Source organism: Ursus arctos, unplaced genomic scaffold (genome assembly GCF_023065955.2).
Source record: "Ursus arctos isolate Adak ecotype North America unplaced genomic scaffold, UrsArc2.0 scaffold_31, whole genome shotgun sequence".
NCBI classification, from domain to species: Eukaryota; Metazoa; Chordata; class Mammalia; order Carnivora; family Ursidae; genus Ursus; species Ursus arctos.
In genome coordinates this window covers 17184238-17197508 of record NW_026622997.1, presented here as the reverse complement: position 1 = coordinate 17197508, position 13271 = coordinate 17184238, and the positions used below count along the sequence as shown (strand labels likewise).

The window sequence follows — 13271 nt, the reverse complement described above, 5'->3', positions numbered from 1 at the left end:
GCACGAGGCCAGCTGGGAGTTCCAGAATCCTGGCAAGGCAGGCACCTTTGCCTGGAACACATGCCTGCCGTCAAAAAGTCCAACGAAAGAGCCCGACCTCTTTCGTCCTACCATTAGCACATTCAAACGTCAGTAAGCCTTTCGGGAAGACTGTGTTTACAGCCACAGTAAGATCCCGACCATGTTTTCCCTGAACAATACCTTCCCACGGCAGTTAACTATTCAGATTCCACATTCAAAGAGAAAAGCATCTAGTGACGGCGCCCTCGTGGGGCGGGGCAGCGGCGGGCTCGGCTCTGCAAAGGCTCGTGGGCACCGCCTCAAGAACTGCCCTGCGCTCCCCCCAAAACCGGCGCAGCTCCTGCCTTAGTGCTGGCTGGAGGGGCCGTGAAGGCCTGCGGAAATGACACGGCCTCCGTGTGGGTGTGCGTCCCCGGAGTTAACGCTGCCCGCACGTTTTGGGGTGGGAACTGGGGAACTCCTTTTTTGTGAAGGCCAGTCTGGCACCTTCTAACTCTCGGGCGCGTGGTGGCGGGGAGCGAGCCATTACCTGGAGAAACGGCAGTAACCGTGCGACGGCTCCAGAAGGCCAGGCAGAGTGGCGGGACTGAGGGCCCTACGAGCTCTGGTAGTTAGGAAAACCAAGGAAGCTGCAAGGGGTCTTGTTAAGATAGTCGTTAGGGTTTGGGGGCTGTCCTTCCTCTCCCTGCACATCCTGTCCTTGGTGTCCCTCCGTCAAAAGAACACTGCCTTTCTGGGGTCCCAAGTGAATGGGACAGGGAGAGAGACCCCTTCGATCGGCCTTACCAGCACCACGAGGGAGAGGAAGGCGTCTCTCCGGCTAGGAGCGGGAAGGTACAGCGTGGGCAGGCGCGGCTGGTGTTTGCACGATTCCGGCATCTGCCGAACCCTGAAGCTCCTCCACAGCAACTCTTCAGTGCAAAGAAAGGAGACTAGAAGGCCATCGAGTGGTTCTGAGTACCAGTCCTTCCGTGACCGGACGGCCAGTCTGCCAGGGACTGGTCTCTGGCTTGCATGCATTGGTCCTAAACTGAGAGGCTGTTTTCAGCTTCCAGGCCGCACGGTCACCGGCCCCGGGGTGCGTGGAGAAAATGAACAGCAGCCAAGCAGTGTCCTTACCCCAGCCTTTCTGTCCTCAACAGGGTCCTTACGCTCAGACGCACCAACGCCACAGGATTACCACGGCAGTGGCCGTGTGCGTAAGATCCCCCATGGCATTTGGCTTTTCTGACCCACATGGGTCGATTCTTTTGAACCGAGCAAATGACCGCTTTCCCCTCCTACACCAGAGCTCCCTGGAAGGCAGCTCAGCTCCGTCCGCGGGGGCAGGACAGGCGCTCGGGGCCGGCCTTCCACACCTGGAGCACACGCAGGTCAGGGCCGACGGTCAACCACAGGCTCCCCCAGAAAAGCATCTTCCTTCCTGTTCACCATATGGACGACGGCTGACGGGAGAGCAAGGGCAGGGGCAACCGAGGACAGTGCTCCCTCTCAGCGTCCTCCTCAGAGGCCCCTGAGCCGGACGCCACACCTACAGCCAGTGTGTCTGGCCAAGTCTAGAAGGCCCACCCGACCATTTGCTTTGCACAGTCCATTCCAGGCCAGACCCACCGCCTCGGTTTCTTTGGACCCAGGTGACACACACTTTAGGGGAGAGGTTCGCTGGGGCCTCAATGAGCCTAAGGCAGGCTGGCCTGCCGGGCCTGGCTGGAGAGGCCCAGGCCACTCCGGGCGCCGGGGCGTCTTCCGTCCGGCCCGCCGGTGCCCTCGGCGTCCGCGGCAGCGCCAGCAGCTCTGGCCGTGGAGCGGTGACCGTCGCGTTTTCGCAAAGAGAGTCGTGATCATGTCTCCTTTTATTTCTCTTCTTCTTCTTTTTAAAAAAAGGCAGTTCAGAAGATTTACATCATAATGGGGAAGTGAATAAATACCAGCACTTATGGTTCTTATAAATTTATGTTTTGAAGACAGCATAGCACTCAAGAGGAATTTGACTGTTAAGGTCGGTGAAACCTAGGAAAACAAATAATCACATCAGGACCGGGGGCTCTTAAAGGTGCCAGATGCCCTGTTGCTGACGAGTGCTGGGCTGAACCGAAGGCACAGGCCCACAGCGCTCCCTGTCCTCCAGCCCCACGGGATTCACCTTCGATTCTGGAGTGGCTTACTCTGGAGCTGCCGGGGGCCACCCTGGACAGCCCTGCCGGCTCTCGGCCTGGACGCCGCAGCCAGGGGGAGCGCCCAACCTGCGTCTCTGAGGCCAAGCCCCACAGAGCCGGTACGTCCTGGTTCTCTAAAATGGTTACTGTTTAGTACGAGTCACAAGAATTAAGTCGATGACTCTGTCGCTAGCCAGCCACGGGACCTTCCATCAGGCCCTCAAATCTCTCTGCGCTTCAATTTCTCCAAAGGTGGCCACGGGGACACGGAATCACAGGGGCGAACCCACCTCGGAAGCGCCACGTGGATTTGGTATTTTGGCCTAGGTTTGGCTTGGCCTGACTGGTTATAAACTGTCAACGGTCTTTTCTTCTCAGCTTAAGTTTCCATAAAAACCCACTCTGGCATTATTGGTGGTCGGCACTTATCAGATCTTGAATCAGATCTTCTGTTTGGATAATTTAAACACTAGGGCTTTCAGAAGACCCTTTTAGCCTGGGCTGTGGTGCTTCCTCCCCAAGCCTCAGTCACCGCAGGGGATCTTCATGCTGACCTTTCACCTTCTCCCCCAGCACACCTGCCACACCACCTGCGACCTAGCCACAGGTGGGAGAGTTTTCGTCTGGAAGCAAATATTACAGTGTGAGCGGAAAAAAGGGGAAAAGAACCCCTTGATACACTAACCTTGTTAAATGTCTACTCAATTCATGAACTTCCATTTCAGTGCTTTTAAATTCATTGAGCTCCTTTCGAATGGCAGCCTGGAATGAAGAGAAGCCCGTGAGTACGCGGAAGAGGCAGACGGAGGGAGTTCACCTTTTGTTTCTGTTTTCTTTGACAAAGCCATATGACAAAGTACGGAAAATGAATTCTTTCACTGCGAGGGAAAAAAATCACCCAGAACCTACTAAGAATCCCCCTCCTGCTAAAATGTAAATTGCAAATGGCGAGATCTGGCATATTGCCCAAAGTGTCGTCTTCCTCTCTTCATGGAGTGTGGCCATCTAGGGAGCCAGAGCCCATGCAGATCTGCCCCACACTCCTGGGGTCTTGAGGGCACATTTAAATGTCAACCTCTCATCTTCCTTAGCTGCCCACAAGCATGGTGATGCCTCCAGGTGGATACTTCTAGAAGGTGTGGGTCAAATTCCTCAATCAAAGTAAGGGAATGGGTGATCGTGATCACCCCCCCCCCTTAGATTTATAAAGCCCTCACTCGTTTATAGCTCTGTTGACTCTGAGGTGATCTATGATCTATCCATCAAGGCCATGGGCTATGTGTGAAAGGCCTCCTCCTTCCAGCACTGCCCACAGGGATGAGCTGCGGTGGAGGGGAGGGCCGGGCATCAGACTGCCAGGACTGGTGAGGAGGGAGTGGGACAGAAGTTCTGGCACTGGAGAAAATCTCACTTCTTCCCCAGGGGCTGAAATTCTTTAGGTAGAATCAGCGGGGCTCCCCCCCAGAAAACGCCCAAAGTGCCTGTTTATCAACCTCGGCACCACTTCCTGTTCTGCCGAAGCAGCCTGTGAGGAACTAGAAAGTTCCCTCCCTGCCTGCTACGCACAACTTCAGCGCGCGTGTGTGGAGACATGCTGTACTTTCCCTCAACTTCTGCTGATCCCCATCCTCGGTCAGCAAGCATGCTGCAGTCAGAATGTGAACTAAAGGACCAAGGCCCCTTCCTCCATTCCCATTTACATGACACAACTGCCTGGGGACTGGGTCTTTGGGGTCTGTGTGTGTGACTAGTAGACAGTGGGGCCAGTCCCTGGGGTCACTCACCACAGATGGCTGCACAGGGAAGAGAGGAGTGCTATGTTTAAAAGGAGGGCAGAGGCTTCCATTCATCAGGACCTGTGTGGTGGACCCACCATGCGGGAAGCCCTTCTGGAAAGTCTGCCTCTGATCCCATCATTCCCACCCAAGTGTAGCAGCTTCCCTGCGTTCACGCTCCCTGAGATTGGTCAGACCAGAGTCTCGCTGCAGATGACCTCGCCACTTTTATAAGAAAGCCACTGGCCCTGGGAATTCATGGGGTGATGGCAGGACTCTTCAAGAGAAGGTCCCAGTGTCTCCCCAATGTCACCTGCACATTGGATGTAGTCATTAATTTAGACATTTTTTTTTTAAAGGCCCTGAGCTCCCCAGTCCCTCTTGATGATTGGACTAGAGTCTCAAAGGATTCTGTAGCAGAGGTTCGGCCTGCTACAGGGTCTAGCGGACGGGTAAGAACGAGGTCTCCCTCCCAGCGTGGAGCCCAGTGCAGGGCCCACACCCACTACCCCGAGATCAAGACCTGAGCTAAGAGTCAGACACCTAACCGACAGCCTCCCAGACGCCTCAAGAACGATGCATCTTTTTGCCTCCCTTCTTTTGCCTCCCGGCATTTCCTAGAAAACAAGCTCAACTTCAGATCATTGTTTTCCAAACGGATGAGGGGCTGGTGTAGTGAGGCAGGTTTCGCCCTCTCTGTGATGCTTCTCGTCTACCATCAGGTTATAAGAACTGCAGACACAGTGAGTTTGTCTCTTTTGGTTGTGTGAATCCTCCCGGGTGAAGGGGACAGCGTCCTCTTCCCCGAAGGTCTGCACGGAGCCTGCAGCCCGGCGCTCGTGGACCCCTCTGGGCCCAGCCTCCCATGCTCTCTCTCCTCCCGCTGCTGTGCAGCCTGATTTTATGTGACTGCGTGGGCCTTCGCGAGGGCGGTGAAGAGCCAGCTGGGCGACCTCTCTGCAGAGGCGGCCTGGGGGCGGAGGCGGGACGCAGCAGCCGCTGCTCAGCGCTGTTGCACCGAGGCCCCCCCCCCCCCCGCCCCCCTGCTTACTTTGTCCGCAGCGGTGAGGCGGGTCCACGGCTTGTCGGCCCTGCGGTCATAGTCCTGAGCGTCAGCCACCTCCACGTAGTCGCTGAAACGGATGAGGATCTTTCTTTCTCTAAGTTCTTCCACCGTGGGTCTTTGGCTGAGCTGCAGGGAGGGAGCGCAGGTGAGACGCCGGTCAGTCCGCGAGCTTCCAGGTGGGGACGAGGAGAGGCCGCCAACGCGTCCCAACGAGAGGGAGGGAGGGACGGCCCCGGCTGGGGAGCTAGGGCCTCTGACTCCTGGACCTGGGCCTTTTCCAGAACTCCAGGACAGACACAGCGTTACTATCCCCGCAGCTATCTACCGGCTCATCCGGATAGACAGCCAGGCTGTCTCCGCCTTAACGACCGCACAGAGCCTCCCTACGAGCTGCGCGTCCGTCTGTGCGGGTGTGGGTTTTCCCACACCTGTGCCCCTTCTCTCAGCGGGTGACAGGCACCTGACACCACACTTTTGTCTCATTTTGGTTTTGTAAATCCATGACCATGTGTCAAATGGAGTGTGCTCTGCAGGATGGGTTTGTAAGTCATTTTACACACGTGTGTGTGTTTTAGGAAAGGTGTGTGTGCAAACAACAGGCAAGTTCAGGGGGATGCAGGAATGATGCAGGAGGTCCGAGGGGACCCTGCTCCTCCAGAAGTTCAGATAAAAAGCCGGTCCACACATGCGGAGCGAGGCTGGCTCTGCGCCAGGGAAGCCGGGGGACAGGCCCACGGGATGGGTCTGCGGGGAAGGGGTGCGACAGGTAGGAGGGAAGCTCATAGTGACTTAACCGCCTCCCCGTCCTAGTCACTACACCCTTCCTTTGTACTTGAACAGCACAAGGCTGACGTTTCTATGATCATTTCCTGCCTCTAGGTTTATTTCTTTAGGAGGCTGTCCATTCAGGTTTAACCGATGTTATTTAAAAGCAATATTTCCTCTAAGCCCTAGACTGTATTTACTTCTATTAATAGAAAATGCAGGCAGATAACAATCTCACCGCAAAGGCCTATCAATCCCACGCACACAAGGGACTCCAAAGCACCCCGGCTGTTTTCGCTCTGTTTCCTGCAGCTGCCCTAGACCCCCGGCTGCTCCAGAGTGCCCCCCAGCTTGCTGCCAGCTGGCCGGCCGCAGACAAGCCCAGTCACAGGACGGCCCGCTGGTAACCGGCAGAGTGCAGCTGGTACTGCGAGGCTCCAGGTAAGACCAGAGCAGCCGGCAGCTCCCTGCTGGCCAGCGGTGGGGAGGTCTGGGGAGCAGAGGCCCCGTGGGCTGTGGCACCGGCCCGTTTGCCCAGATAACGTGCAGCTTCCCATCGAAGCAGTTCCAGTCTCCGCCGAGGCAGCCCTGGCTTTCCTGGGACAGGCCCTCTGGCAGCAGTGCGGGCCTGTCGCAGGAAACCACAGGTCCCCCAGGCTTTATGGGTTGCTGTGAACGAAAGCGGCAGCCCGTCCTGACTCGAAAATGTGTTGTCTAAAATGTGAGTTCAGGGAGCTTTTGCACTGTCATGAAAGGACATACGAACATGTACTGTTTCCATATCCCCCCGCTATGTAAGGACTCCCACTCGAAATCCCTAGTATTTCTTAGGACTGGCAAGATTTACCACAGGGTGCTGGACAAACAGTGTGAATTTCTAAGTGCACCATGACCAGAGCAAGGCTAAGCCTGGAATTTCTAGCTGTTATTTCTGGAAATCGTGACCTGGATACTTTACTAATAGACTTGATGGCAGAGTCCGGAGTGAACAGAAAACGAAATGTTAGATCTAAAGGTCAGGGACTATTTTTTCATGCCTGAATCCCATGGAGACTAGACAGCGTCTCTCAAATCAGTAAGGCGCTCCGAGGGAGGGAGGGAGTGAGGAAGGCACCAACTTCCTCCAGGGGCAGTGTCTCAGGCAGCGTGGAAGCCACTAACCAGTGCCCCCCGGGACGCTCCCCTGGGAGCACAGGCTCGTGCCCTGGCTCCTTGTGCCCAGAGGGGCCTCTGGCTAGTGGCCGATGTAGCTCTTGGGGCGCATGAACCTGGGGTCCCTCCTCAGAGGGTGAGGAAATGATCTTTGTGGCCAAAGCCAGGTTTCTGGGCTGGTGGGCTGGCAGAAAGGGTAGCGAGCAGGGGCTGGTAGCCTTACGGTTTCATCTACGGCAGAAATACCATTTGCAACCGAATACTGAAGAGTAAGTTACTTGAGCCCCAAATCCCACTATGAATACAACTTGACCCAAGTGCATGTCCCCTGCTCCCCTCCGTCTTTCCCTCCCTCCTTCCTTCTTCCCATCCATCCAGTGACCTAGCATTTTTTTTTTTTTTTTGAAAGGGGGAGGCCGGCATTTCTTAAAAGATGGAACATATCATTTTTCTCAATTTGGCTGAAGAGAAAGACTGGTCTGCTGCTATCAGCATCAGCTCCTGGGGTTCATTTTTCTCATGAGCACATTAAAAGTAAAAGGAACTGTACTGAAGAACTCCTCAGGCAGCTATAACCGAAAAGCAGCTACCACCACTGGCATCCGGTCTCCTGCGCTCAAGGCTCCAGAGGGAAGGAACCGCTCAGGGCCCCGAGGCCACACGGAATCCCTTACCTGCTGCCAGGCTCCCATCTCTGTGGCAGAAACACAGCTGAAAGGTCCTTCCAGCCTCGCCCTTAAGAACAGTTCTCCCTGCCCTGAAACTCATTACGTCCCAGTCCCCAAGCCAGGGGAGGGCAGGCGCTGAATTTCGCCGGCAGTGTTCCTACTGGGGAGGAAGAGGAGCCAGTCCTCCTGTCTCGGAGCCCTGCAAAAACGAGGGGCTCTCTGGGGGCACCTATCCCTAGCAGCACCCACCCTCAGGGAGATGGGGGGGGCGGGAACCCCCTCCCTGCCCTGCTGCCAAATGATGCCATCAGCTGAGTTTCCGTAAGAACGAAATGTATGCTGCCATATTGTCCTATTACAAGTTTTTAGCAAGAAACCCCTCAAATTTAGGAGAATTTCTGGGCCCAGCAATCAACCCCAATGAACCTGATGAAAATTCAATCTAAATTTTTTTTTTTCCTAAGTCTAGACCTTTCTGTGTCAGAAAGGAGGGGTTGTCACCAGCCTCTCTGGATAGCCTGTCATTTCAAGGACACACGTAAAACAAGCCCGTGCCTCTTCCTCAGGCCCCCACACTACTTAGGCTGGGAAGAGGGATGCCCTGCGTGCAAAGACTGGCTGCTCTGAGGGACTTAGAGAAGCAGACCGTGACTTGGGTGAGGGCACTGGGATGAAGTGGGGCCACTTAGCTCTCCCGTGAGGTCCCCACAAGGGGGCCGCCAGCCCGTCATCCGGCCCTTCAGGCATAACTGGGGCGGCACCTGCTTGTCACCAGCTGTCTGGGACGCTCCAAGGGAGAGAAAGCCCAAGAGACACAAATCAGCACCCTTATAACTGGTGTGCGGTTTTAGGACCTCTGAATTTCTTCTTTTACATAATATTTCTAGGGGGAGAAATCCATTAATAAACCTTTAAAAATTAATTTTAATGGGTCTCTTAACTGTCTCTAAGATTTGAGTATCTTTCTTTCAAGATGGTCACTGTAGGAGGCTGATTACAAACACTGTAGTCAGAGAGAATACAGTATTATTTCTTGTGTGCTATCAATTAATTAATACTTGTCCACATCATCCAAGAAAAGCCTCCAATAAGAGTCTGTCATTAGGCCACTCACAGAGAATTAGATCCATTTGGGTCTACTCTGCATTGCCACGCCATCCATCTTTGGGGTTAAAATACGTAAACATTCTAGCTTTATGACTTTAAGTGCTTTTCAAACACCTTCAGTAAATTTATCAGTATTTTGGGCTTTTTCCTAATCAGTAATTCAAATTGGATTTGGCAATAATACAGTCAGTTCTCAGTTAATAGGTAAGGAATAGTATCCAGGGAGGCGAGGGAAACTTACTCCCCCAGGGTCACAGCACAAAACTGCATTATATTTGAACTACTGATTTTGACGATGAATTTCCAAGGCTTGGCGAGGTGAATTTTTAGTGAATCTGGTGAATTTTTAAAGAACATTCACTGTGATTGAAAATATAATGCATCTGCCGTCAAGTTGCTTGGGGTGGGTGGGTGTCCCCAAATCAGGCGACAGAATGTCACCAGCCGGAGGGACTGTGGGTCATGAAACTGAGCTGACCACCGTCCCCAGGAGAGGTCCTGCCGAGTCCAGAGAGCCGCTCGCTCTCGTGCCTGAGGAGCAGGACCCCCGAGAGAGCTTCCAGCGGGCCAGGGCCAGGCAGCTGCAAGGCCACCGGGGCCCACGGAGGGCACTGGAGCAGCGGGCGGCCCGGCCTCTGTCCCAGCTCCCATCTGGAGAAGCTGCTCACCTTTCGAGTTAACCTCCTCTTGATCTCTCTCTTCTCCTCTTGTTCCTCCTGTTCATTCCGAGCTGCAAGAAACAGTGAAGGGGCTTTTGATTTTGGGAAATAGTGTCACACACAGGGGTATCCTCATGAACGTCCGCAGGCTCCAGGCCGAGCCCCTCATGACTTGAAAAAGGGGGGAGCGAGCTCCTGTCCTCTCCCCGGCCACCCTCCTGCCTGTGGGATGCTTGCCCAGCTGCCCGCACGGTTTCAAACGGACGGTGAGCTGGCTGGCCGCCTCGCTTAGTTTTCTTTATGCCACACGGGGGTTTCAAGTCTCCAGGCAGAAGTGCTGGGCTGAGAGGTGTGGCTTCGAGGCAGGGAGGTAGGTCCTACAAGAGTGGGGTGCTGTGAGCAGGGAGGTGGGCATCTGGGGAGAGGCAAGGCTCCCTGCTTTGGACAAGCCCCGGGCCCACTCAACTCTGCCTCGGGCCTCCCAGTGACTGCTGGGGGCTCATTGTGATGTGGCCTCATGTCTGGTGCTCTGTGGGGACCAGAGAGGAGGCCAAGGCGTGGGGGTGCCCGCCATGTGCTGCAGGAGCAGAATAAGGCACGGCTGACACCCAGTGCAGCCCGACTGCACGGAGGAATTCCCGAACGCTCACCTTTCGCAAGCCCTGATTCCATTAGTTCTTTGAATCTTCCAAGAAGTCCACAGAGCAGGTGGGAGGCCAGAGTGTGGGACACAATTGTCTGCATTTAGGCTTTTTAAGGAGTGTCTCAGGAGAGAAGACTTCGGAGTCTAAATGTTCCCAGCTTAGTATGTGGGCTGACCTACTCATCAGGTGTTTAAAGAGCCGTAGGTAAGAGGGTCTGGGGGATGGAGCAGAGATTTGGGGGACAGAGAATGAGGGCTTATTTCTCCTCCTAAGCAAAGCCAGCGACCGAGCGACCGTGGGAATGTCACTTTCCTCCTGGCTCTGGGGCGGAGGCACGGGTCTGAGCCTAGTATTGTCTATCAAACCGTGTCAGAGGGGGTCTCTGCTTCTCAGCCCCTGACTTTAGAGGGGCAATAATGAAAGCAGTCTCCTTCCAGGTGGTCTTCAGACCACCCAGGGGCACTCGCTCGCTCATGCTGAAATCACTGTTGTTAAATTACGTTTCAGTAAGTTAACTCGTCACGCCACTGCACCCCTGCAATTCAGTTGTCTCCGGATAGGACGGGTCTTTAAAAGAGGGAGGCCCCTGTGCATGGAAGTGGGGTCCCACCCAGCTCCTCCCCACCAGCCCCGGCAGCAGCCAGCTGGGGGAGACACCACACACTCTGAAGGCCACACTTCCCACTGGGAGGGACAGTGGCAGGTCAGAGCCGGACTCAGGCCCTGAGCGACGCCCCAGGGGCACCGTTTGGCCACTGTGACTGACTGGGGGGGGGTTCAGGATCTACGGGGGCACCAGACATGCCCACATCCTGCAGTGGGCCGAGGTCACCAGAGGACCCCAGTGCAGCATGCCCACAGGGCCCCCACCCCCACGAGAGACAGACAGGGAGGGAAGGAGGGAAGGAGGGAGAGATCCTTCCTCTGGACTGAAAGATCTTATCTTCCTCCCAGAGTTCCCCTTAACAATGAAGGTTTCTCTTGGATAAAAACTCACTAAACTAGCCAGCCATTAACAACTTAGTAGGAACCAGGCGATCCATGGTAAATGGGGAGACAGAAAGCAAGAAGGGAGACCGCAGACAGGTGCTTCTGCAGGTGGCCAGGGGATGAAAGGGGAGGTCGAGTCTGGAAAGTGAGGACCCAGGGGGCGGCTCCAGGGCTCTTGGTCTAAACGAGGATGTACGAGCCGTGGCGTTAAGTGGCTCAGCACAGGCTACAGCGCTACACGGCTAATTCGTCAGACGACAGCCCAGCCCCTTTTGGGCTTGCTAGAATAATTGGCCTCTTTCCCCGTCCATGTGTTGCGTGGGGCCGGCCCCTCGTCCTCGTTCCCGGTTGCTGGCCTCACACTCCGGGCGGGGCCTCCTCATCCCACAAGCCCCCTCGGAGCCGTGGCCCAGCCTGGAGCCGTCCTCCCCCGTGTGTGTTTCTAGGGTCCCCTGCGGGGCGGGGCCACACGTGGCCGCCTCTGGAATCTGTACCTTTAGTTCAAAGCCATTTACAAACCCAGGGCCATGAATTCTCGGGCTGAGGGTACAAGACAACCCCATTAGGCAACTGGGAAGAGAGGCCAGGAGAGGCCCGTGATGTCATCAGCTGCCGCTGTCATCAGAGTGCGCTCATTATGTGCTCAAATGCGCACAGAGTCCCATTGGCTGCGGGACAAAGCCAGCTGTCCCCGGGGGCCGGCGGGGGCTGGAAGGCGGCTGCGGACCCTCCAGGCTCCCCCGCACAGCCGCGACACCCGTGTCCCCAGCACCCCGGACAGATGGCTCCTCAGATGACTGAAAGCCCGGTTCAGGATCATTTGTGCATGGCTGTTTCCTTATACCACTAAAAGTTTCTTGTTTAACAGAATGGATTAAAAAAAATTCTTAGGAAAACAAAGTTCCAGAACACAGGGAAAAAATAAGCGTGAATGGGAAGTAGACGTTCACGTCTTAAAAGTTTCAAAACCGAAACGACCAGCCTGTTTGAACTTGGTCAGGCAGTTCTTTAATTCGGCTATTTGAACGGGGTAAGAAGGAAGAGGGACTAGAACAAAAGTGGACCCTGGGAACAAGGTTTTAAGGCCGCCGCTTGCGTCGCCTGGCTCTAAGCCCCTCAGGCTTATTAGACCCCAGTCACCGCCTCGGAGACCTGAGTCTCCTCCTAGATGGCAATCACCCCCGACCATGAGGGATCCGCCTGTGGTCTCCCAGGGAGCTGGGCCTCCTCGTTCCCTGCCCCGAACCCTTGCTGAGAGCAGCACTATTTTCGGAAACTTGAGCAGCGCCCCAGAGAGTTGCAGCCTGTCTGTCTGGGTGCAGGCTGGGGGCCACCAAACAGCTCGGCCCCATAGGTACATTGTACCGAGATTCCTCCAGAAACAACAGATCCGTGTTGGGTGTGTGTGCGGGTGAAGAGGCAGAGGGGGAAGGAAGCACGTTTGCTCGATTTCCCACACCCAGAATACACGGACACCTATCTTCCTTCCTCTCCAACAAGGGAAAGGTAATGATGGATCAGGTGTGAGACTGGGGCAGAAAGGGAGACACCACACAGGCCAAATGCTTCCCCGACCATGAAAATCATCTGAAAGAGTTCTCATTCGTTTTACAGCATTGGAAGCTTCAAAACTGCTAAAGGCACCTCGTGGTTAGAAAAACACACACACACACACAAATTCCGAGCGACCGAGGAATGACGGGAGGTGCCCCCAACGAGGGAGGCCCGTCCTGAAAATCGCGTGCGCTGAGGGCTGGGGAGGAGGCAGGCGGTGGACGGAGGCCCGCCTCACAGGGACAGGTGCCTTGCCGGCGCTGCGGGCCGCCCCCCTCCCCCCAGCCCTCCCTGGGGAGGGTCAGCAGCTCACCACCCTCAGCAAACCACTCAAAACCGGCCAAGTCCCAAGGCCACGGTGGGGGCGGAGTAAAAAGGAAGATCACGAACATTTTTGCTTGGTCTAAGTGGAAATATCCAGTCACTCCGACTGAGGCTTCACGTGATTGGGTGTGTGTGTGTGTGTGTGTGTGTGCGCGGCATTCCTAGCAAACGCTGCACGGCTCTTGTTTCTCTTTTCTAGAGAGAAATTAGAAGCGGATGCGTGTGGGGAGAAGGGTCATGAATTAAACTAAAGACAATATTTGTTGGCCGTCTCGAGGAGAGTGCTGGCGAGTCGTAATAATGACGGGGCAGACGTGGGCTGAGAGGCTTTGTTTTTAAATCATTTAATATCTGCCACCCCATGGAGGAATCCTGATGTCCCTGAGACGC

The 13271-nt window shown here is 55.2% G+C and overlaps 1 protein-coding gene across 6 annotated transcripts in view; it reads right to left on the bottom strand.

Annotated features, from left to right (window-relative positions):
* Window positions 1–1892: 1892 nt before the first annotated feature.
* PHACTR1 (phosphatase and actin regulator 1) overlaps window positions 1893–13271 on the bottom strand; it is a 527166-nt gene continuing 515787 nt past the window's right edge. For all 6 annotated transcript variants that reach the window (XM_057304929.1, XM_057304930.1, XM_026511501.4 and 3 more), the window contains 4 exons: window positions 9379–9440; window positions 5004–5144; window positions 2863–2939; window positions 1893–2031 (listed from right to left, as the gene is read on the bottom strand). In XM_057304929.1, coding sequence (XP_057160912.1) covers window positions 2016–2031; window positions 2863–2939; window positions 5004–5144; window positions 9379–9440 — 296 coding nt within the window. In that variant the 3' untranslated portion in view covers window positions 1893–2015. The remainder of the gene's footprint in view (window positions 2032–2862; window positions 2940–5003; window positions 5145–9378; window positions 9441–13271) is intronic.